Source organism: Aptenodytes forsteri, unplaced genomic scaffold (genome assembly GCF_000699145.1).
Source record: "Aptenodytes forsteri isolate BGI_AS27 unplaced genomic scaffold, ASM69914v1 Scaffold125, whole genome shotgun sequence".
NCBI classification, from domain to species: Eukaryota; Metazoa; Chordata; class Aves; order Sphenisciformes; family Spheniscidae; genus Aptenodytes; species Aptenodytes forsteri.
This window is the reverse complement of record NW_008794447.1, coordinates 2,777,635-2,800,329: the sequence shown is the minus strand read 5'-3', so window position 1 is coordinate 2,800,329 and position 22,695 is coordinate 2,777,635. Positions and strand designations below refer to the sequence as shown.

Below are 22,695 nucleotides of genomic sequence, written 5' to 3'. Positions count from 1 at the left end.
AGAAGCCAAGAAATTCCTTATGAAATTGCACGGGTGTAGAGCAATCTTTGCTCATGGGTACCGTCTGTGTTGGTTACATCCTGTGTATAGAAAAAATGGGAGTCTCACAGCCATTTTTCCTGTTATTTGTAAAAGCAAGCCAACACTCACTACCTATGGGTAGTTATATATGGCAGAGACTGCTAGTTTAATTCACAGTGTGATGTTCTGATCTGTACCGTGGTGCGTCCTTTCCTGGCTGCAGAAGAGGAGGGGGACCCCCCCAGCCATTTTTCCTGTTATTTGTAAAAGCAAGCCAACACTCACTACCTATGGGTAGTTATATATGGCAGAGACTGCTAGTTTAATTCACAGTGTGATGTTCTGATCTGTACCGTGGTGCGTCCTTTCCTGGCTGCAGAAGAGGATGAGCCTCTTTGTGCCCCTTTTGTTTCCTTTTCCCTTTAATGCTGAGCCTCAAAAATGACAACGTGCAGAGTGCTAAGCCAGTGTTAGGCGAGCGTGGTGTTATACCAGAAGCTGTAGCAGCATCTTGCATGCTGTTAACGGTAACCTTATATTCGAGCACCATCTAAAACTTCTATAGGCTGATGCTGGCAACTAACTGACAGAGAAAGTGAGATAGCGTTTTTTACTGGTATAAAATACAAAATGGGAGAATAAAACACAACTAAAGGAATGGACTACTAAAATCACAAGGGCAGTACGTTCTTTATTGTACTCATGTGCATCAGATTGGAGTTTTAGAACTGCACAAACAGTTATTAACGTGTGCCATGTCATCAAGAGTACTTATCCTTTAGAACAGCATGGTCAAAATATCAATAGCAATGGTGTTATCATACACAAGAAAAGGAATATATTCCACTTGGTTCAGCTAGCAGAATAATTTACTCAACTTTGACACAGTCTTTTTGGATGAGACTTTCAATGGGGTTGTCTTATTTGATTGTTCAGCTTTAATAAGTAGTGAAATTGCTGACTTTTATTTAAGATATGTGATAGTCGTATCAAAACAAGACAATTTGGCTTTCCTGTAGATGAGCATGTCCCTTTCTGTGTGATTGCAGAATTTTCATCAGAGGTTAAGTTCCTCTTAGCCAGCAAGTGCTCAGATTCCTGTTCCCCTGCACACCCCTTCCCTACATGGCAGCTGTTTTATATATGTGCTTATGGGTTTACTGATGTTCTGGAAGTGGGTCACTTAAGGTGTAGCTTATACTTTGATATTTGGCTGTGAGTGTGTTGGAATTTTAAATACACAGTGACAATGATATTTTATTTAAGAAAAAGGTTAAGTTCCTCTTAGCCAGCGAGTGCTCAGATTCCTGTTCCCCTGCACACCCCTTCCCTACATGGCAGCTGTTTTATATATGTGCTTATGGGTTTACTGATGTTCTGGAAGTGGGTCACTTAAGGTGTAGCTTATACTTTGATATTTGGCGAGGAGTGTGTTGGAATTTTAAATACACAGTGATGATATTTTATTTAAGAAAAGAATATTGTTAACGAACAACCCATAAGGGTTTTCAATCATTTAATACAGTACAGGTTCTGGAAGTGGGTCACTTAAGGTGTAGCTTATACTTTGATATTTGGCTGTGAGTGTGTTGGAATTTTAAATACACAGTGACAATGATATTTTATTTAAGAAAAGAATATTGTTAACGAACAACCCATAAGGGTTTTCAATCATTTAAATTACACCCCAGCCTATATCCATGAACTGTAAACTAAGAGGATTTATACAAGATTATAATGGCTCCAGAGGAGCTGTGAAGTGAATAATCTGCATTTTAGAAGTTGCACTGCTGTGGTCTATTATGTCAATCCTCATTCACTTGTAACAGTTGTTGTTGAGCAAGTACTGTTATCTGCATCTTCACCTTGTCATTATGTTTTGTTCATTGCAAAAAAATGGACTATATAATAACAGTATTTAATTTTTTGAAGTATGATGAAATGAAATGTCCCTTAGAAGAGTAGTTTTGATATCATAATTTGAAAAGATCTAACAGCAATTGAGACACCTCCTCCATAGATCATGAGAATGGATAGAGAATAGGAGCACTCTAGTCTGACAAGAGGTTTAACTTCTGTGTGGGGTTATTTTACAGAAAAGAAGAATTAGATTCATCCTACAGTGAAGGAATGCCAGGCACTTCTATTATTGCATATCTGTTTATTACAGAAAAAAACAGCTGCCAAGCAAAACCAGGTGAAAATAAAGACTTATCCACAAAGAGCACAGAAGACCATGAAATTCCTTTTCCTTGGGCAAAACGTCATTAGAGGATGAGCTTCTTGTGGGTCTAAGGACAAAATATTTCTATAGATGTGAAAAATAAGCAGAATCACTTTAGGATTCTTGTTTGTTGCTTGTGAAGGCCATGAAGAGAGTCTTTTTCTTAGTTGTAGGCTATCCCAGGCACAAGTAGGTCCCGACTGTAGGCCACCTGGGCACGTTGTTGACGATTGTCAGAGTCAGGATGCTGTCCTAGAGGAACTACCCTGGCGCGTAATGAATTACGTATTTTCTCTGCTCCTAAGAAAATAATTTCCCCCGCAGTGGCCCAAATCCTGCCGTCTGCTTTGTGCTTATTTTGGTTACTGAAACAAGCCTTGCAAGCACTTTTGATAAACTAACACATAAATTTGTCCTGTTCCACAGAGCTGGTGTTTTCTCTAGGCTTACTCTCAGGTGCAGATGTCAGGGAGGCTGGTACTGGACAGTGTGCCATGGAGTGCCAGGACGTAGGGCTTTTGGATGGCACCAGTACGTGGTTCTTAATAGGTTGATTTTGAGTCAGAATAAGAGACAGTGCAGTAAGTTCTGTGTAAACCATCGTAATCACTTTCATTTCAAGATTTTAGCATGGAAGAGTAGCGCATCATTGACAGAGGGTACACTGAACAGTGTGCAATTGCAAAGATGAGTCAGCCTTAAAGTCTTAGGTCTCATTGACCATACTGTCCAAGATCATTGAAAAAGATTAATCATTCTGGCTATTTCATGTCACTATCCAAACTGGAAGGAGCTTGATTTGCAGAAGGGTTTCAGTACTAACTCGCTAAAGGTTATGTTTAAGATTTCTCAGCCTGGACACAGAAAAAGGAAAATCCAGCCTTACTGGTGATTTTGAAAATTTTGTATATTTTCTTCATGACATCACTTCATCACTTCTCAAAAAAAAAAAAAAGCTTTTCTCCTATGCATGTGATTGCAGTACAAGTATGAAGTTTTAGTGAGAGAGGATTTCCGCTTACTGATATTTCCTTTCTCAAAGCACTGAAGGTAATAAAACAGAAAAAGTTGATATTCCCATTTGAACTCCATTCAAGTGCCTCCAGTTACTGCATGCTACAAAAGCATATTTCAGCTCACACTTGGAGTTTTCTGGGTTTCTCTTCTGTGTCAGAACTTACTCATTTCTTATAGAGTTATTTCAGTGTGCTATATGGGCTGTCCCACATCTGTAGCCAGTCTGCTAGGCTGTCCTTAGCAAGAGCCTAATTTCCTTGCTTTCTGCAGAGAAAACTATTTATCTGCTGGACAGCCCCCTTCCTGGCAGTGCAGTGTTGTTAAGACATCTCTTTTTAATTTCATTTAAACTCTTTTATATCTTTTAAAATGCTAATGCTTCAAGGCACCCGCAGTTACCATTTTTCTCATTTTGAATTCCTTCAGGAGAAGAGCCTTTCTTGGTAAATGATATTTCAGTTTCCATGGTGCTCCTTATTACAAGTAGCTGCTCTTTTCATCACCGAATGGTGCAATTTTCATTCATGCCGAAATATCAATGGTAACATACAGCAGCAAATTGTTCCTTTATGATCCTTGGCATTGTGGAAACTCTCCTGCTCAAAATTAAATGTCAAGGAATTTAACAAGTATGAAAAATCTGACTCCTTTTATGCGCGCACACACACAGACACACACACTCCTCCCTCCATCCCTCTATGCACCTAAGCATTTGTCTTCCCTTGTTACCGTAAGGAGCCATTAATATGCTATCAGCAATGCTTCCTAAAAAGTTCAGCTGCGGGGCCGAGGGGGCGGCGTTCCCTCCTGTACCCTCCGCCAGAGCTGAGCGAGGTGTTTTGTATTCAGGCTGCTTGTTCCCAGGCTCTGAACTTCAGCGGCTCGTTTTGGGAATGATAGCAGCCTTGCCAGCCTGTTCCCTTGCATTACTCAAAGTGTCGCTTTGCCATTTGCCGTGCCATAAATCAGAAACATATGTCCTCAGTATAGACAATAGAAATACATACAGATCACGGCAGGGCTCTGCTTCCACCCCAACCCTGCTGCCTGCAAATGCTCAGGTACCTGCAGCAGTATGGGAAGGGTGCTGTGACAGGCAGCACAGTTTTTAGTGGGATTACTTTTGTAACCACCGTAATCTCTTTCCCTGGCCGTGACATTATTGTTATGTGGTAGCCGCTGTCTGCTGGCTTAGGTTTCGCACCTATGAGGCCTGATCCGCTCATTTCCCACCTCAGGTTCCCTTGTTTATACTGCTAAATATTCCCCTCAACTACTGCCAGTGCTCTGCTGACTGCTGTCTTTGTGCTTCATGGGAAAGTGGCCGTGCAGTACAGCAGCTCTGCCTGCTTGTAAGTCTGCAGGGAACTTCAGGAGACTCAGTCTTTCCTATGAAAAGTGATTCTGCCTGGGGAAAGTAGAGCCTGTTCATAAATCAGGTGTTCGGGGAATTAACAATTTCAAATTTCCAGGAGAGCCTCTTGTAATAAATAAAACTACTTTTAATATGCAATTACATCACACCCTTCTTTTTACATTTATTTTAAGTCTGGCAGTGAGGTACGTGTCTGTGCGGAGCTTTTAAGAGGAAGTTAGACCCGCGATCCCGTGCCAGGTAAGGCAGCTCGGAGGAAGTGCTTTGAATCGCACCTCTGCCCCACTCCCCTTCATTTCCATGTAGGAGCTTGGTGCAGGCAGGTGTTTCGTTTTTACAACCCCATGTCAGGTTTGTGGTTATAGCTTCCTTGCCTCCAAGCAAGCACCGTGATTTACTGTTGCTTCTCATCATAATCTACGCTACTGGCAGTGCTGTAAGCACTTCCAGCAAATAGGCCTCAGAAGAAAATAAAATGCTGGAGCTTGTGCAAGAGCAGAGGTGCTCCCTTCATCTCCTGGTTGAGCGGGAGCTAGGCAATAAAAGTCAAATCTGAGTTTCTGCGTCTCTGATGGAAAAGGTCACAAACTTCCTAGAGTACATGAAAGTTTCCCACAAATGAAATAAAGGGAGGATGTCAAAATGCTGATGTTGGGTAGAAGCATGGAAGTCATTCATCAAACAGGAGTGACAATATATTTGTATTTGAATCCTCTGAATTTAGACTATGCTGCTTTTTAAAAGGCAAGCTTTTGTGAGAGTGGCAGACACTGTTTTAATTACAGGTCCAACCCAAACCACATCTTAATTGCAATACCCTAGATAAATGGGCATCTTCATCCGAGCATCTTCACTGTCATTTTAGGTTCTGAAATGCTAAATGCAGATCCTTTGCTAGAGATCCTGCTCAGCTGCTGCCCACATTTCCAGGCACCCGACTTTTCTCCAGTTAAGCCTCCCAGGCCCTCTGAGGAGGGTCAGCACGCCTGAGTTTCCAGGGCAAGCCTAGCTCCATGCAGGAGTGGCTAGGCCTGACTATTACACCGGGAAAGAAAAGCCAGCTTAGGTCATTGGGACCTTTAGGTCCTCGGGAGGGGTGTGACTTGGGGTCAAGTTACAATGCAAAATAAAAGCCAGGTCTGATTATTCATACGTCTCTTGGAAACAATCATAAACTTTGTACAATAAGTTTGCAAATGAGGTAATGTGAAGATGTTGGATACTGGCACTTGATGGACATATGGAAATGGTTTATCAAAGAGTTGACTGAGAAGTCACAGGGGATGATTTATATCTTACGTTTCAAGTTGTGTTTAATTTCTTTTTTTAAAGAGAGATTTTTAAAAATTAAGCCTCCATTTTACTTGCATTTCATATTATTTCAGCAGCTCTGTGTACTGCTTCTTGTGCTCACTTTCTGGCTCCTAACAGTGCTCGCGCGCTTGCTGTACAAGAAACATGCATGGCTAAACAGAGACAGTGTGACTAATATTTAGCGTTGTAACCTTGAAAGTCCTTTGTGGATTTAGCTGTCATCTTTACTATCTGCTGTCTGGGCTTAGTTTTCTTTGGGAATGCCAGGAATGCTATCCACTCCATGCAAAAAGATTCAGGATCCTGCTTGAACGTGAGGGGTCTCTCTGGCTGGTAGTCCAAGTTTCAGAGGACTCCATTCCGCTCTTCAAAGAAAGGTGTTTCATAAAAGGCATTGGCTTGATAAGTTAGGGCTTGGGCCATGCCGTAAATGAATATGGCACTCTGGTGAGATTTGGCTTGCCAGCCTGAGTCGGTACATGACGTGACCACAAATCGCTACTAAAATATAGCAAATCGCCTTGCGAGCGTAGCAATTATCCCCAGTCTCTCTAGGGCTGTCGACAGATTGCTTCTGCTTGGGACTTCAGCTGGGAGGGTTTGCCTAGAAGGAGATGTTATGGAGAACAGTGTTATCCTGTGCAATTGGTACCTTTCTAGGTTTTAAATTTTAGCCAAAAGAGTATTTATGCTAATTCACTTTTTAGAAAAGCCTGCTGGAAAGGGTATTGGAAACATTTGAGAAGTTAGTAAAATCTAGTGCCCTTTCCAGCATGCTTATAACACAGTTTGACCCTTTAAAGTCAGTTGGTCATAGAAGACCCCTTTTATGAACTGTAACCAATTATAATCCAAACCAGTGAAGTCAAACACCAGGAAGAAAGCAAGTAATTAGCAGAAGCTCTTTTTTTCCTCTTGCTAGGTGATAGAAAGCAAGAAGGTTTTTAAATGCAGTCTGCGGCCTGATTCTTTGTTGTCCCAGTGTCGTGCTGCTGTGTCTCTGCAGATGTCGGAGGTACAGAACCATTGCGTCGAAATGGAGAAGGGAGCCCTTTAACGCTCGCTCCAGCAGTAACAGCCGTGGAGCGTGTGGTGGCGTAAATGAGAGCGCAGCTTAATAGCTAGTCTTTCCTTTTTTTTTCATTTCTCCCTTGGAAAATCACAATCAAAAGAAGATGAAGAGAAGTCACATAATTTACTAGCGTCTGAGCTGCAAGCCCACGAACAGCAGCTCCGGTCTGGAACATAAGGCTGGAACATATTGGGAGGCAGTGAAAGGGAAGAAGCGGTGATTTGCTGAGAAGAACCTTCACTACAATAAACAAAATAATAATAGCTTATTGCTAAAGTCAGTCGTTGCTGAGACCTGTATTAGCATTTACAAATATGTGGATTCGAGAGGTGCTGTGATGATTCCTGTCCCTTTTGCCTCTCTATTCCTGGCTTTGATTCTGTCCTGGGAGGTGGCCTCCTTTAAAGTTTTGCATCCTCCTTTTCTCCTAACAGATGGGTGAGATTGTAATTTTTTCACACGTTGGCATGGTGAGAACCATTTGATCCCTTCCGTGTAACGGGCTGTCTTGTAGGCTGCTTTTCACATGAAAAACATGCATCAGAGATAAGTAAGCTTATATCAAAACATACTGCTTTGCTGTCCAGGGTTCGGGATTGCCACAGCTCACAGAATGACTACCCAGGAATAGCAAGAGGTATAGGTCGGGCTCTGGAACACGACACTAAGCCAAGCCTATGCTCCTTCTGGTCTTGCACTAAAGTCTTGGGAATCTTAAATTACCAGGGCTCACTTGCTGCTTTCTATATTGTATTTGGTTATTTTTTCCAGTGTCAGGTTATTTGGATAAATTTTCACTTGTGACTTCTTCTGCCAGGCTTGGGCCCTACGGACAGTGCAATGGATGATTAGGTTTTTTTTGAGTGCCAAAATCTGGAAAAAGTTCATTTGGAAAATTGCTTAACAGGTTGCAAATGGTGAATAAATTATTGCACAAGGGAACTTTTGAAAAGGATCTTGAAACTCCTGTGGTGGTAAATTTTCAACTAAAGAAATATAGCATATACAGGCTCATGCTCACGAAAACCAAGCAAATCCTTGCCTGGAAACCATGTGAAGGAATTAGGACTTTTTCTCTCTCCTTTTTTCCTTTTTTTTTTCTTTTTTTTAATTTAAATGTAACAGAAAGTATCTTTCACAATTTCCATAGCACAGTAAAGATGTGGTTTATCTCACCTAACTTTACCAGTAATTAATTGATTTGTTTAGACCTTCTTATTTATGTTTTCCGGCTGGGTCCCACTGGCGCAGCTTTTTCCAGGACAGTTGACTCAGACTGAGCATTTGTAAAACCTGGCTTTGAAACAGACGCAAGGAAATGATTTTGGCATGGCCTCTAAACAGCAAAGGATGTGGTGACAATGTGTTTCATACTTGCGAACTCAGCTGACTCGGTGGGGCATATTTGACCGTGTGCTTGTCATTTCATAGAAAGAACAGCCCGCAGTGGTCACAGCTCTTAGCGCTCACTGTTTGTTGTTATAAAAGTTGTCATTAAGCTGGGATATGAGCTTAAGACTTCTGGGAATGTTCCTCGGCTGATTTATTGACATTGTTGTTCTTATCCCTAGGTTCTCGCTCTGGCTTTCTTTTTCTTTTTCCCTTTTTTCTTTTTTTCCGCCTCCCTCTTACTTGGTCGGCTCTGTGCTTTTTCTCTCAAAAATATTTGTAGGAGGTAGTGCAGTACCAGAGCAGATTATCAGAAGATCTATGATTCTGCAACACCGAAGGTCAAATCTGAAACCCAGGGGATATCCTGATTAACTGAACCCTGTGCCCCGGCTCCGGAGCCCTTTGCAGGCTCTAGAAGGAGGAAATTTACTTCCAAGCCATATGCAGCATAGCTTGGCAATGCATTTCAGCCCTGTATAGCCACAGGACGGACTAGCTGTATTACTAATGCTGAATTTCTCTGTGATGGTAGACTCCTCAGTGACATTTTTTCTGGGAAGCGCAAGGTAGATGTGCTCTTCATTTAAGCTGTTGCGATTATTCATTACAATTGCTTTGTATATAGGGCAGAAGGGGAAGATTTGGCTTTGAATAGTAGCTAGGGATGGGTAAATCTTAAAATGCGTGGAGATTCAATTCCATTTTCATCAACATTCAGATTCTTAGAAGCTACCCTAATTGCCTCTCGTCTGATTTTGTAAAGACTTTTTAATTATATTGTCAATATTTTCCTGATTCAGGTTTCCTCAGATTTTTTTTTTTCCCTTTTGATACTGTTTTTCCTCAAACTTCTGGGAGAAGAGATGAATATTGCAAAAGAATTTTCTGGCAGCGGCTTCCCCTTCTACCCAAGGAGGAGTCTGCTTGAGTATTGTCTTGGCAGTAATGCACAAGGCACTTCCAAATCATTGTATGGGTTTGGGGCTAACATCAGCACCTGAAGGTCTACTCAGAAAAACAGCTGATTTGAAAATATTTTTTCTTGATTTTGAAAACTGTTGAGATGTCACTCTGAGATTAAATGCAAAAGGAAAGGATTGTCCTACAGTAACCAGTAGCCACTTCAATGCAAGTTCAAGTCCTGGGCCTGCTTTAAATAAATAAAATATTGTATCTGAGCACACACAATGCTGTGGTTTTTAAGCCATTGGCCATTCTGAGGTCTTTAGCGGTTGGATGAGATTTCTGTCTTGGTTCTAAGATTTCTTCCTAAGCAATGTCATACTGAAATGGTCAAGTTTCCCATCAAAAGTTTTAGCTTCAATGAATCAAAGTCTTAAAGTGAAAAATATTTTTTTCTTGAATTTTATGACTCCCTCCAGTCCAAAACTCTCAGCTAGCTGTGAGGCAGTTGTGAATTTGCATTATATTAGAAACATGGATTATCAGTGTGCTTAACAGCCTGTGTTGTGTTTGATTCATAGGATGCAGAAGTGAAAAGGTGAAATCTGCATCAATGGAGGCAATTTAACAGAGAATAGCACTTAGGTATGATTTTTCCTGATTTGCAGAGAAGATTTGGAAGTCTAGGAGAAAATCTAAAATACAAAAAGTTGGTACAGTGATCGTCCAAGGAAAGGAGGTAATCTCTAATGCTAATGGCATTACAGTTTTTATTCCAATGCAGTGACTGTAGTTCATAGCAGAGAGTTTGATAATGGTATCCTGTTGCAAATTGGGAACTGCCTCTTAAATTGGATGGATAGAAAAGACACGATTAAAGCTCTCACTTAGTGGTTTTACATATGGCTTGTACCTGTCTGCCTGTGCTTTCAGATGATTTGAGGACCAAGTGTAAATCTGAACTGAGGTGTCAGTGAGAAATGAACCGTACAGTATTACTCCTTCCTGCAATCTTGAAACTGGCCTTTCATTTTTGTCTAAATCTGTCACCGAAAGCACTGCCTAATAAGCAGCACTCGGAGGGGCTCTGTGTGAATGTACGGCAGCCCTCTGAAGGCCTGCTCCTGATGGGAGACAGAAGGGGGAGCAACCTGAGCGCTCATTTCACTCAGAAGATGAGGACTTAGGAGCTTAGAAGTCACAGCATCCCTTGTGCCGCTCCAGGTGTGAGTTACGATCTGCGGGCTTTTTAATCAATAGTGCTTGCTGACTAGTTCTGGCTTGTTTTTTGGGTTTTATTCTTCTCCTGAGTTTTTTTGTTGCTGTTGGTATTACTATCCAAGGGGGTTAGTGCTCTTCAGCACAACAAGGCAGGACCCGCAGTGCTCAGAAAACGGTCATGTTTGGAAGCATCAGTTTTTTTCCCTCTTAGCTTTGAACTGCCATTTTGTTTTAGAGGAAATTAGACTGGGATTTAAATTAGAAGTGAATACAGCAAGCAGGTGTTTGGTAAGAGTTAGAATGGACAAAGATAGTTTGTTAAGTTTAACAATGTGGTTTCAGTCATTCAGATGGTATTTGTGAAAATAGTACAAAATTGCTATCTTTGGCTGGAAACATTTTTTTTAAGGTTGGAGTAAGTGCTGATTTATCCAATAGCTTGGTGGTTGAAGCATTCATCTGTGATGCAGAAGATATCATTAAAATCTCTGTTCTGAGAGGCTTTGAAACCATGTATCCCTACCTTGAATCAGATGCTAAGTGGGTTGAATTCAATTTACACCCAGGTCAGGTAAGAAGCTTAACCGAACTGGTTGCAAAATATCTGGCAACTGACCTACAAAAACATTTTTCGCACCGACATATCAACACGCAGTTCTGCAGTATTTCTTGAGTCAGTAACTTTGTGGTTTTTCCAGCAATACAGCACTTGTATTCTGGGCTGTTTGCTCTGGTCCTTGCTGTTGCCTTCTCCATCAACGAGCACATCCTACAAGCTGACTGACTCCCCTCCTTCCAGCTTCTTCATCTGAGACCGTGTGCGTGAGGTAGCAGTGGGTTAATGCAGTTTCATCGTGTCTACCCAGACTTGGTGCTGTAATACGGCATGATCCTCTTACCAACCTGTGTGTCTGGGTTAATGACAGTATTTGACACCATGGTTTCTAAGGTGGGCAAGATGTACAGCAGTGATACTGTCCCGCTTTGTTTATTTATTTAGTCTCAGTTTAGAGCTTCTTTTCAGCTCTATACAGGCATAGTGATGTCAAGGATTTCTTTGAGAAATAAGGACTGGTAGTGAAGAGGATCCTTAAATTCTGACCCAGCTGTGTTTCTTTGAGGAAAAAAAATCAGAAAAGGATGAATCTTTGTGTTGATTTTCAAATCAACACAATTACCTCCTTTGAGGTAATTGCAATAGTCCTTTAGAACTGTGCTTGTGGTCTCTTCTGGGACACCAGAATTCCTCATTCTGTCTCTCCTTTCTTCCACCTGATGGGGTGACCTTCACAACAAAGTTCTCTAAATGTGGCAACCTTTGCATCTCTTCAAAAGCAATCTTAATATAGACAGCTGGAGGGAAACAGCCATGAAGCAGGAGCTCTAAGCTCTCCTCAGAGGGAGCGCACATATTGCATCTTTCCAACGGCAACTCTTGGCCTTGGAATTAAAGGACCAAACACTGGTTTCAGATCTGAGTCTCTTCTTGGTGTGATGCAGATATCAATGATATCAAGCAATGATATAAAGAGGAAAGAGACTAGAGTAACACTTGAAGCATCTGGGTTTTGTTCCTAACTTGAACGTTTGCCTGCAGTGTGGCTTCGGACGAATTCAATGTACCTCTGTTCCTCTTCTTTAAAATAGAAATAATTCTGCTTTTCTGCTTTGCTGTCTGGGAGGGCATGCTATATAAAAGTTTGGCATTATTTATTTGTGTGTTATTGTTCTGTCTTTCAGCTAAGATGTCAGGGGTTTTGTACTATTCAGTACTATTTGTGCTGTGCTAACAGTACAAATTTGTGCTGTACCTATTTCTGTGTCATATTCTGCCCTCATGTATCCCTGAATAGTGAGTGAGATAATTGGGATATGGTAAGGTGTGCGAGGGGAAAATTGCATAGAGGAGCAGAGGGCAGAATTTCACGTGCTAGACATTTTGGCATCCAGGGGAAGATGTCGAACCACCTCCAGGTGGGCAGTCATTGAGTGCCAGTAGGTATGTTGGAGATGCCGCTGTGATTGCTCTCCTGATAGACAGAGAGCTGAATCACCTGCATCTGTCTTCTGCCTTATTGCTGGTTCAAGCACTGATACCTGCTGCCTTCCTATTGGGCTCAGCCTGAAAGACAGTATGGGTAGGCAGCTCAAATGGGCCATGCTTCTTGTATGGGAAGCACGGGGACCACAACCTCTTGGCATCCCCAGAGGACTCCTCCCTCAAATGGTTTCTCACCTCTTCATTATAAACCTATTTGCTTTGTGTAGATGGTTTTGTTTAGATGTGTTATTTTTTACTGGTGGTTTCTAATTATGATATTTTGGGATCGCCAAATGTGCATTCACCATCATTAGTGGCTTCTTCTCATGTTATTTGTTTCATGTTCAGGGAATAGCAACCAGATTGCAAAATAATGAGCTACCTTGTGTATTTCAGAAACATACCCCTCGCAATATGCATTTCAATGATTATCGTCACAGTTGGCTATGTGTTAACAAACGTGGCTTATTTCACTACAATCAGTGCTGGGGAATTGCTGCTTTCAAAAGCTGTAGCAGTGGTAAGTTACAGAAGAAAAATACAAAGATATATCCCTGCTGCAGTTGTGTTTGTTGATATATTCTTATTTCCAGGGGAAAAAATCAGGGGGACACATCCAATCAGGCTTTTCTATGGCTCCTCTTTTACACCACATATTAGCATCCCGGTGAACTTAGTCTGATTTTTGGCTGATGAGTGGGATTGCGCTTAAGGCCATCGATAGCATTTGTAATGTAATGTTAGACCGTATTTATTGACCTGCTATAACAAAGTCAATAGGACTTAAATTTTATAGCCAAGTACATGCTTGAAAAATTCTTTGCCAAATTGTAGGCCGAACTCCTGGGAAGCAGGAAACACGGATATTTGTGGAAGTGGGAGCTCTGAACTATTTTTTGTAGCAAGAAGCAGTAACGCTGTCTCTGCACAACGTGTGCCCCGAGTACTTAGGAAGGGGTTTGCTGTGAATACTGGAGTTCATTTGGGAAGGAGTTACAAGGCAACCTGGCTTGGAAACACTGCTTTGATTGTTCTTGCTGAATTGTGGTGATGACACTGATTTTTATGTTTATGGTATCTGACTCACAATGAGGAAATAAAAATTTCTGTTTACTTTCCAGTAGTGACACTGCCTGTGGCTATTTCAATTGATGTGGCATTTAAAAAATGACCAAATTCTGTAGCTCATGGGAGATTTAGAAACAAAACATTTTGCAAACCTGAAGACAATTGTGCATGTGGTGCCCAAAACTCCAATTAAGGCTCTTCTGGTAACCTAGAACAATAAAGTGTGAATGGATGGACTATACCACTGGGTAGCATCAGCTAAGTAAAATGAAGGCTGTAGAAAAAAAATACTAGGTATGAAGATCAGACCTTGATCCATTCAGACTGGGTCTTCTCTTTTGGAGTCATAATGGTCTACACTGACATAAATCAGGGCCTAATTCCACCTCCACAGCATTGCCTCAACTGGTGATCTTCCACATGCAGTCAGGAATAAGGGTGGGAGACCTCATCTGCAGTAGCCTTGGTGTCACAAACTAAGAGGTAACAAATGCACAGCGCAGCCTTCAGTGAGGGATGCAGAAAAGGGGTATAAATAAAACTTGCCATACTTATTAATAATCTGTTAATAAAGTAAAATTATTTTCATGTTTTATGGAAAATCACTGTATGTTTCTCTCTCCTCTAACAGACCTTTGCCGAACGACTAATGGGAAACTTCTCTTTAGCTGTACCAATATTTGTTGCTCTCTCCTGCTTTGGATCTATGAATGGTGGCATTTTTGCGGTCTCCAGGTGAGCATTGCTAATTTTACTGGGGGTAAAGGGCATGGGATATATACCGAAAGCAAGGAAGCAAGGGGAAGGAAGAGTAGGATTCATTCCTTCGGCAGGAAATGAAAAATGACTATAATGTTTACCAGGTGTGGGGCTTTTTCTTACGTTGTTCCTGTTGAATTTAGTATCTTGTTGTTAGAACCCTTTGAATGGTTTGAAAAGGGACCTCTCTGAGCATAGCACTTAATTAATGGCGGCTTTGTTTCATGTGAAGGAGGGAAATTGGAGGGAAAATATCAACTAATTTCAAATACCGATCATAGTGTAAGGTAAGGAGGGGCCATGTTCAGAGATGACTTTGATTTCTGCATGTGGGCTGCTTCTGCTAGTCTTTTCATTCAGAATACCTCAAACAAGCCTAAGAAGTGCCGCTGTGCTCTGTGACTTTCATGAGCCGCTTTGCCTAGTCACAGTAATGAGCACATTTAAAGTCTGTCCACATTTATTTCCCACCAGGATGTTCTTCGTTGCATCCCGCGAGGGTCACCTTCCGGAAATTCTCTCCATGATTCATGTCCGCAAGCACACTCCTCTGCCAGCTGTCATTGTTTTGGTAAATCATACAAACAAATGTTCCTGCACAAGAATTCATATTACAGGCTTGCTCTGGAGGATTCGAACAGAATTTGGGCACTGCTTGAGTCTCATTTATTAATGTGTACGTGGGTTTTGGGCAAGGCAGAGGACAGTAAAGAGAGGAATGAGATTTGGGAGTTGTTCTTATTCTATCACCTCCTTGCTATCTTGTCGGTAGCACTTGACTGCCTATCGCTGCAGCCTAATTCGTGTCATATTGCCCTTTATTTCTAAGGACCTGCTAGTGATGAGCTAGTTCCCTTTCAGAGAAACAAATTCCAGTTAAACAAACAAACAAAAAAGGGATTCATTTAACTGAAAGTGCAGCTAACCACCAGCATCTGGGAGCACCCTAAAGGATCATTATACCACCTTATAGTGAAAAATGTAAACAATTATGCACTAAGATAATGGAAGGGGAACCCTCAGCAGTGCAGTGTAGCGGTGATTAAAAAATGAGAGAACGTGTGCCTGGGCAATAGTCTGTGAATTGTCTAAGGGAAAACACCAGTATTATAGTGGAAATCCTATTACTGACTTCTAAAATAGCAGCAGAGCTAAATGTTGACCATGTGTTTGTATTGCAGACTAATTTGTATGGTAAAATGTTAGGACAAAATGTCAGAATACTGACCTCAAACCTCAGTTTGCATAGTGCCAAGAAGATTTCCACTTAACTTGCAGTCTTCATAACTGTAGGTGTTCAGCCCCTCTTTTGGGACCAATGACTGTAATATATCTGGACAGACCTCTGCATCTGTGGGGAGTTCTAGCCACAGCAGAAGATGTGTGTGCATCTATGAGTGTATGCTAGTAAGACCAGATGCTTGTACTGGAATTTAAATCAGTTTTTGCTATAGATGCCTGTAAGCTCACTTCTGAAGTGCCAGCTGAAGTGTTGAATTTTATATGTGCACATACAACTGTAGGCACCCAAATTTTGAAAATTAGGCAATGTGATTATGGTGAAAAGTTTTAATGGAATTCATTTTACATAAGCATTCACTTTGCATTTTATTTCTTTGGGCTGAAGTAGTCATACCTTTCGGGTAAATTGCATTGACTGTTTTCTGTGGAATGAAATCCACAAAATGCATTAATACATTATCTTTTTCTGAAAGATGTTTCTGTTATTGCATCTGGTCCTGTTACACCAGTGCATTGATTTCCTTTGAAAAAGTCAGATTCTCATATGAAGATGGCTTCTCTTCAGAGATTGTAATTTTTTTTCTTACCTTATTGCAACTAGAGTAGTTGCAGGATATATTCTGCATCAATAGTCTGCATTGTGGCATTTTCCTATTTTATTTCTCCTGCCAAGGTCTACACACTGTAAGAAAGGAAAGAGCTCCACCAGTGCATTGATTTCCTTTGAAAAAGTCAGATTCTCATATGAAGATGGCTTCTCTTCAGAGATTGTAATTTTTTTTCTTACCTTATTGCAACTAGAGTAGTTGCAGGATATATTCTGCATCAATAGTCTGCATTGTGGCATTTTCCTATTTTATTTCTCCTGCCAAGGTCTACACACTGTAAGAAAGGAAAGAGCTCTTGAGGAGAAACTGAGAAAATAAGCATGCCCAGTGTTTGAGGCTTGTTAAATAAAAAAGCATTTTTAGGAATTAAGAAATCTGTTTATGTATGTATGTCCTGGTATTTGATAGATGTGTGTGTAGCAACTCCAAGAAATCATGCAATCTGATTGTAACCCAACTTTATTTTTTTTTTCTTGGTAGCTCTCCTTCACTGTCCGTGGCCCTTTCTTGCATTATCATGCTTATAACTGAGATTTTAAACTTTTAGGGGCTGCGTCTATCTAGAAGAATTCTTGCCCAATGTAATTCAGTGGTAAAATTTCCTTTGACCTTTACAGAGAAGGAGTTTGCTTAATACCTGTGTGTAAAGAACCAAGCACTTTGTAAGTCATTAAAGGTTGGAAGGCAGGACCCATATTTGAAATATTGATCCTTCTGGTTCAAATCCATGCTTTAAAAAAAAAAAAAAGAGAGAGAGAGAGGCTGTGAGTCTAGATAACTAATACAACTTATTTTTCCTTACATAAAGATTTAGCCCAGCGTTTTACTGCATCTGCAGTTGATTTCACCTGTTGCCTCGTTATAAATGTAGAGAGGCTGTCGCTGCCAGGATCTTCCCTCTTGCTGAACGATAAGGGCTACGGTGAAGTTGACTCATTCCTCCATCCCCGAATGCAAGGACTGTGTCATTGCGGGCATAGGGTGTCTCATGTGGGAAGTGCAGACTACCCTGCAGAGTTGATCCAAGCTACAAATACTCTGCTTTTGTCCAGAGATTACCCTGAAATAGAGCCCTGTAGCCTACGCTAATCATCTAACCCAAGGCGCAACACTCTAGTTTATACATAAGCTTTTGCCTGCCTCACAGAAGCCTTGTATCTCAGAACAGCCTTTTAATGAGGAAATGTATTTATTCTAGTGTCCCCTCTCCTTCTTGCTGTTCAGTAGCCACCTGAGTGACAGCTAAATGCTTCTCCCAACTTAGAAATGTTTGCATTTCCAATGTGCGATAAGTCTACACCATGCAAGCCTGAAAGGCATACTGAAAATACAAGCTGGTGGCAACCCGGTGTGCCCAGCTGGCACCCCGTGGTCTGTAGCTACCCCTTACCATGCCCTCTTTGCTGAGGTCCCCTGTTGCAGCCTGCGGGACTATAAGGCTTTTTCCTTCCACGAGACACCTAGAAACCTCCGCTTTCATATGATCAGAAGTGACCAAAATTTAACCGCTCTTATCATTTGTGTCAGTGATGAGCGAGTAAAAACTGCAGTGGGGTAACATGTTTGTCAGGTCCCGTGAGAACGGTGCCCAGGATGCTCAAGCATTTTGGTGACGCAGTAGGCTGTGTGCCTGTGTATTTGTCTGGGTCACAGGGACAGATATGTATTGATCACGTGTGGCCACCCGGGACTGATATATATTGATCAAACGTGATCTCAGGGGACAGCTAGGTATCGACCACACACCTGATTGCATGAAAAAGGCAGGCCCGAAGTCTGTGGCCCTCGGGTGTCTCTGTGAAAGGCTGCGCTGCTTGTCCCTGTGGAAAAATTTGACATCACTGCTGTAAAATAATAGCGATCAATCCACTAAACCCCTCTTATGCTCTGAATTTCTTTTGCAGCATCCTCTCACAATGATAATGTTATTCAACGGGGATCTCTACAGCCTCCTGAATTTCCTCAGTTTTGCCAGGTGGCTTTTTATTGGACTAGTAGTTGCTGGGTTGATTTATCTCAGATATAAACGTCCTGATATGCCTCGTCCTTTCAAGGTAACCTCCGCTCTCTACTGTTTTACATGAATCATTCTCCCTCCTATCTATTGTGTAGTCAGACAGTAAAGGAGCATTTTCTGATGTAGAAAGCTAACCTCTTTTTCGAGAAAAAACAGAGTTAATAGAAAATAGTCTTTTGCACTGAAGGGTCTCCATGTGTTTTCCTGCAAGCTCCCCAGCGCTACCCCAGCTGCGTTCCCTTCTGAAAGGTAATTCTTGCCTACTCTCTGGTGCTTGCGGGGCAATGAGTGAAGCTGCTGTGCCAAAGTGAAGGTGTTTGCTCAGTTTTGCCTGTCTGTTGCATTGAGGCAGCATGATGCAAGCTGTGTGACAATACCTCTAGTCCTGTGTGGTCACATAGGGTTCAGACTGCAAATATTGGGGTTACATGTGCCAACCTGATTTTCAGCCAGTCCTCTGTTTAATGTCTCCTTTGATAAAGGCCTGAATAATTTTGCCACCAGAATTCATGTCAAGCCTAAGCATTAATATTAAACATTTATTTCATTGCCTATCCTATACCGAATATGCCAATTTGATGTGCAAATAGTTAGTGCTATTATTATGATATTTGGGACTTGCCATGGATTTGCAGACGCGGTTATTGCGAACCCAGAAACAAAATGGTAATAGTCTGGCCCATTGAACAGTACCTGTTTTGGCCTTGGTTCTGCCATTCTTCTTGCTTATTTTAAGTAATGTCTTACAAAGTAAGTTGTCCCAATGTGTATCCGGAAAGACAACATCCATCATGAAAAATTGGAGGAATCTATCCCTATTGATATATTGCCAAGAAGCCTATTTTGTGAAGAACTAAGAATGTGCGCTGTTGCATCCTTGTAGGTATATCTGTAAATAAGAAGGTCAACAGCACAACCTATTTTGCTTTGATTAAAAAAAAATGTTTGACAGTGCAGAAAAGAGGAACAGTAATGCTTCAAGGCACGAAGGGAAGAGAATAATCTCCAAGGAATTCCCCAATTCTCCGTTACACCGAACATCTCACAAGCCATGCCGGTAGGCATTTCCTTCAAAGAGGTGCCAACATAGTGATTGTAGTGGTGTCCTTGAAAATTGAGAGAATTAATTTGTTATTGTTATTTTTGTACTTTCACCAGTGACACTGATAATGCTACCAGTCATACAGTCAGAAAGTGCTTTTTCAGTAGGTATCAGTTGCATAATGCTATCAAATATCTTTATCACCAGTCAAATTGGTGTTTAATTTGCTCTCTTCCTGCTAGATTTTGATTTTTACTTTAGGAAGAAAATCAATATGTTCTTAATAGTTTTAAAAGGTGACTTGAGCTCCGGGTTGTGTTTTAAATGTTTTCTAATAGGTAATTATCAAAGAGGAAATCTTTACTGCGGTTAGCGCTGCTTACTTATCTACTGGGGGATTAGAGAAAGGACTTTCGCAATGTAACTTATTTACAGCCCTTACATTTTAAAGGATGTAAAACACTGTAGTGTTTTAGTGTGTAATTAAAAGACTTCTATGGTACTCACTGCATGGCACTCTGCATAGCTTGGTTTCTGCAGTCACACAAAATTGTGTGCATGTTCTAGATACCCATATTTCTCCAGAACTATCCTGTACTGCTGGGTTTTATCCAATTTATGTTTCATGGAACGTTAAACGCCATAGTCATTCAATAACAAGGTCAATGTAAAGTAATGGGTCTTTGTGTGGTTATGTTTCAGGTGCCTCTATTTATTCCAGCACTGTTTTCCTTCACCTGCCTCTTCATGGTTGCACTCTCACTTTACTCTGATCCAGTGAATACAGGGATTGGATTTGCAATAACCCTGACTGGAGTTCCTGCCTACTACCTCTTTATTGTATGGGACAAGAAGCCAAAGTGGTTCAGAAAGCTGCTAGGTAAGTCCCGGTGGGACTCCTCTCCTTCTTGTTGACTCCGGGAATTTCTCAGGGCTCCCCGTGTTGTGAAACCCTTCCGATCGATCCTCTCGGCTGCTCTGAGCTGGGGATGACAATGCAAGTGTCTTTTCAGCACATGCTATAGCATTGCTCTGCCGGTTACAATTAATGCCTGTTAACTAACGAGATAGGTTTACAGCAAGCCTATTCCTCAGCTAGTGATTGACATTAAGTAACTGGATGCCTCTTCCCCTGCCCCTTTCTCCCCTCCCTCCCCTACATACATCTGTATGTATGTATACATACAATCACCCATCTCCGTCCCCTGGCTGTTGGCCTACACTAAGAGAGAAAGTATTTCACTCCTAGGAGAATTGGTTTGGAAACTTAAACATCACAGTTGTGATGACAGGACAGGCTCAGTGCTCCCTCCTGAGACCACGTGTCTGTGGAGTGTTTGGAATGGGACAGGCTCCGTTGGGCTTGGTATGGGGATATTGTCCTTAGTGGTGGCTCCCAACAAAATGATAGCAAAATATACCGTGCCTGACACACCTCTGTGGAAATTGTTCCTGTGCTTCATGAAAAATGACTTCCAGGTGTAGTATTTCACACCTGAAATACACTGAGAATCATTTTTATACCATTTCTGAAAGTTTTTGAAAGCATTTGTGGAAGTTCTGATATGTTGGGAAAGGTTTATTTGGAGCACTTAAATTAAAAAGAAGTCAGTAACATTTATTACAGCTCCCCATTCTTCTCTTTTTTCTAACTGAGCATGATAGGAGGTTTCCAAAACGGAGGTAATTTTCAAAACATGAAGCAAGAATATAGGCAAAATATTTGAGGAATGATGGATAATTTATTAAACAAAACTGAAAGAAAATCTCTTCTGCTGCAAAAGAAAAACTCAACCCATTAAAGTTTTCACCTAAAAATAGTTTATTTGTATAGGTGCTGAATCAAAAATGCATATTGTCTTCTGTGCTTCAGTCTTAAGGGATGATTTAAAATGAGTAAAATGAGCTGCTCACAAAAAGAGAATGGGCTTTTATATGTATGTCATTATACTATAACCTTTTGTATGTATTTTCTCTATATAAATATAGGTTATATAGTTATATCCTATCTGATGTAGGATCTATGCATTTCCCTCTCAATTCATGCTGGGAAGTCCATAGACAATAGGGCAGAAAGTATTTGCAGAAAAAGATGTTAGGTTAAGGCTAGCACACTCTGGTCTTCTTAATTTTATATCCATAAAGCTATAAATTACTTGCAATGTCCTGGGAATAGGTAGAAAGCTCCAGTGCAAATGAAAACAGTTGTATACAAAAGGACATTCTATTAAATAGGGTTTTTTTGTCTGTTTATGATTTCTCAGCCTTGACATTTAGGGACTAGGAAATTTTCCTGTATGAAACCCAGGAGATTTTTGGCATTTTCTGTAAAGTCTCAGAGGTTTTGCAATACAGTTGCTTGAATCTCTGGCCACAGGATGCCAGTGTTGAACTACATTACTTGGGTGAGAGAAAAAATATTCTCTTTAAGGTAGACTGGGTAGATGTGAAGCTTTTTCTGCCAGCTGTGACAATGAAGGTGAATCTTCTAGCTTTTCAGGTAACACAAAATTCTCCTCCTAGAAAGAAGGCCTGGTGCCTGTGTAATACCTATGGATGGACACAGTGTACTGGCTCGGAGGGGAAAGCAGTGGACGCCAGTCAGTGGGTGAAACAGCTTGTTTGCTTTGTAATTATTATTCCCAAAATAACAACAGTAATGACGGAAAACTGATGCTGACAGTTTTGGGGTGGAGCAGAGTGGAGATATACTTGTTAAAGAGAAAGATTTTTTTTTTTTTTTTGCTCAGAAGAAGCAATAAACCTTCTGTGTGGAGTCATCAAACTGGCGTTATTTTGTGAGTGTTAAGGGAGCTCCATTGTATAGCCCAAGAGCATTTTTCAGAGGCATTGAACGAGGATGAATTCACTTAAGGTACCTCTGTGAGATATAGAAAAGTCAAGTCATTGGGCAGCTGCAAGCTTGATATTCTAACCTTGAAACAATATGCATTAGGTGTACGTAGGCATGAAAGAGTAATTCCAGACATGAAGTAAATGGACAACATGGAAAAATGTGATTGTCATTTAAGAGGTAGATTTTTGCCAGATTAACTGGGCAACTTTCTTTGAGAAGATAACTGATTCTTCTAGACAAAAGAGAACGTGATAGATCCAATCTACTTAGACTTCAGCAAAGCATTTCGTGTAGTACCACAGGGGGAGTCAATGCCTGTTAGTCTGAACTTAGCACCGTGCTAACAAGACTATTCCTAGGCTGCTTCATCTGCGCAGCTCAGTGCATGAACAGGGTGGTGTGGGGCTCTCTACCCATTTGCAAAGTCACCTTGTTGGGGAACTTGACTTGTTCAGCTACCTAGATGTGCTTTGGAGATGAGAGATGACTGCTGCTTATAAACCCTACGTGGAACATGTGCTA

General features: G+C 41.1%; 1 protein-coding gene across 1 annotated transcript in view; it reads left to right on the top strand.

Annotated features, from left to right (window-relative positions):
* SLC7A11 (solute carrier family 7 member 11) overlaps nt 1–22,695 on the top strand; it is a 60,974-nt gene that overhangs the window by 35,373 nt on the left and 2,906 nt on the right. Inside the window, 5 exon segments of the mRNA XM_009290290.1 lie at nt 12,977–13,100; nt 14,280–14,383; nt 14,882–14,978; nt 18,162–18,311; nt 20,019–20,196. Coding sequence (XP_009288565.1) covers nt 12,977–13,100; nt 14,280–14,383; nt 14,882–14,978; nt 18,162–18,311; nt 20,019–20,196 — 653 coding nt within the window.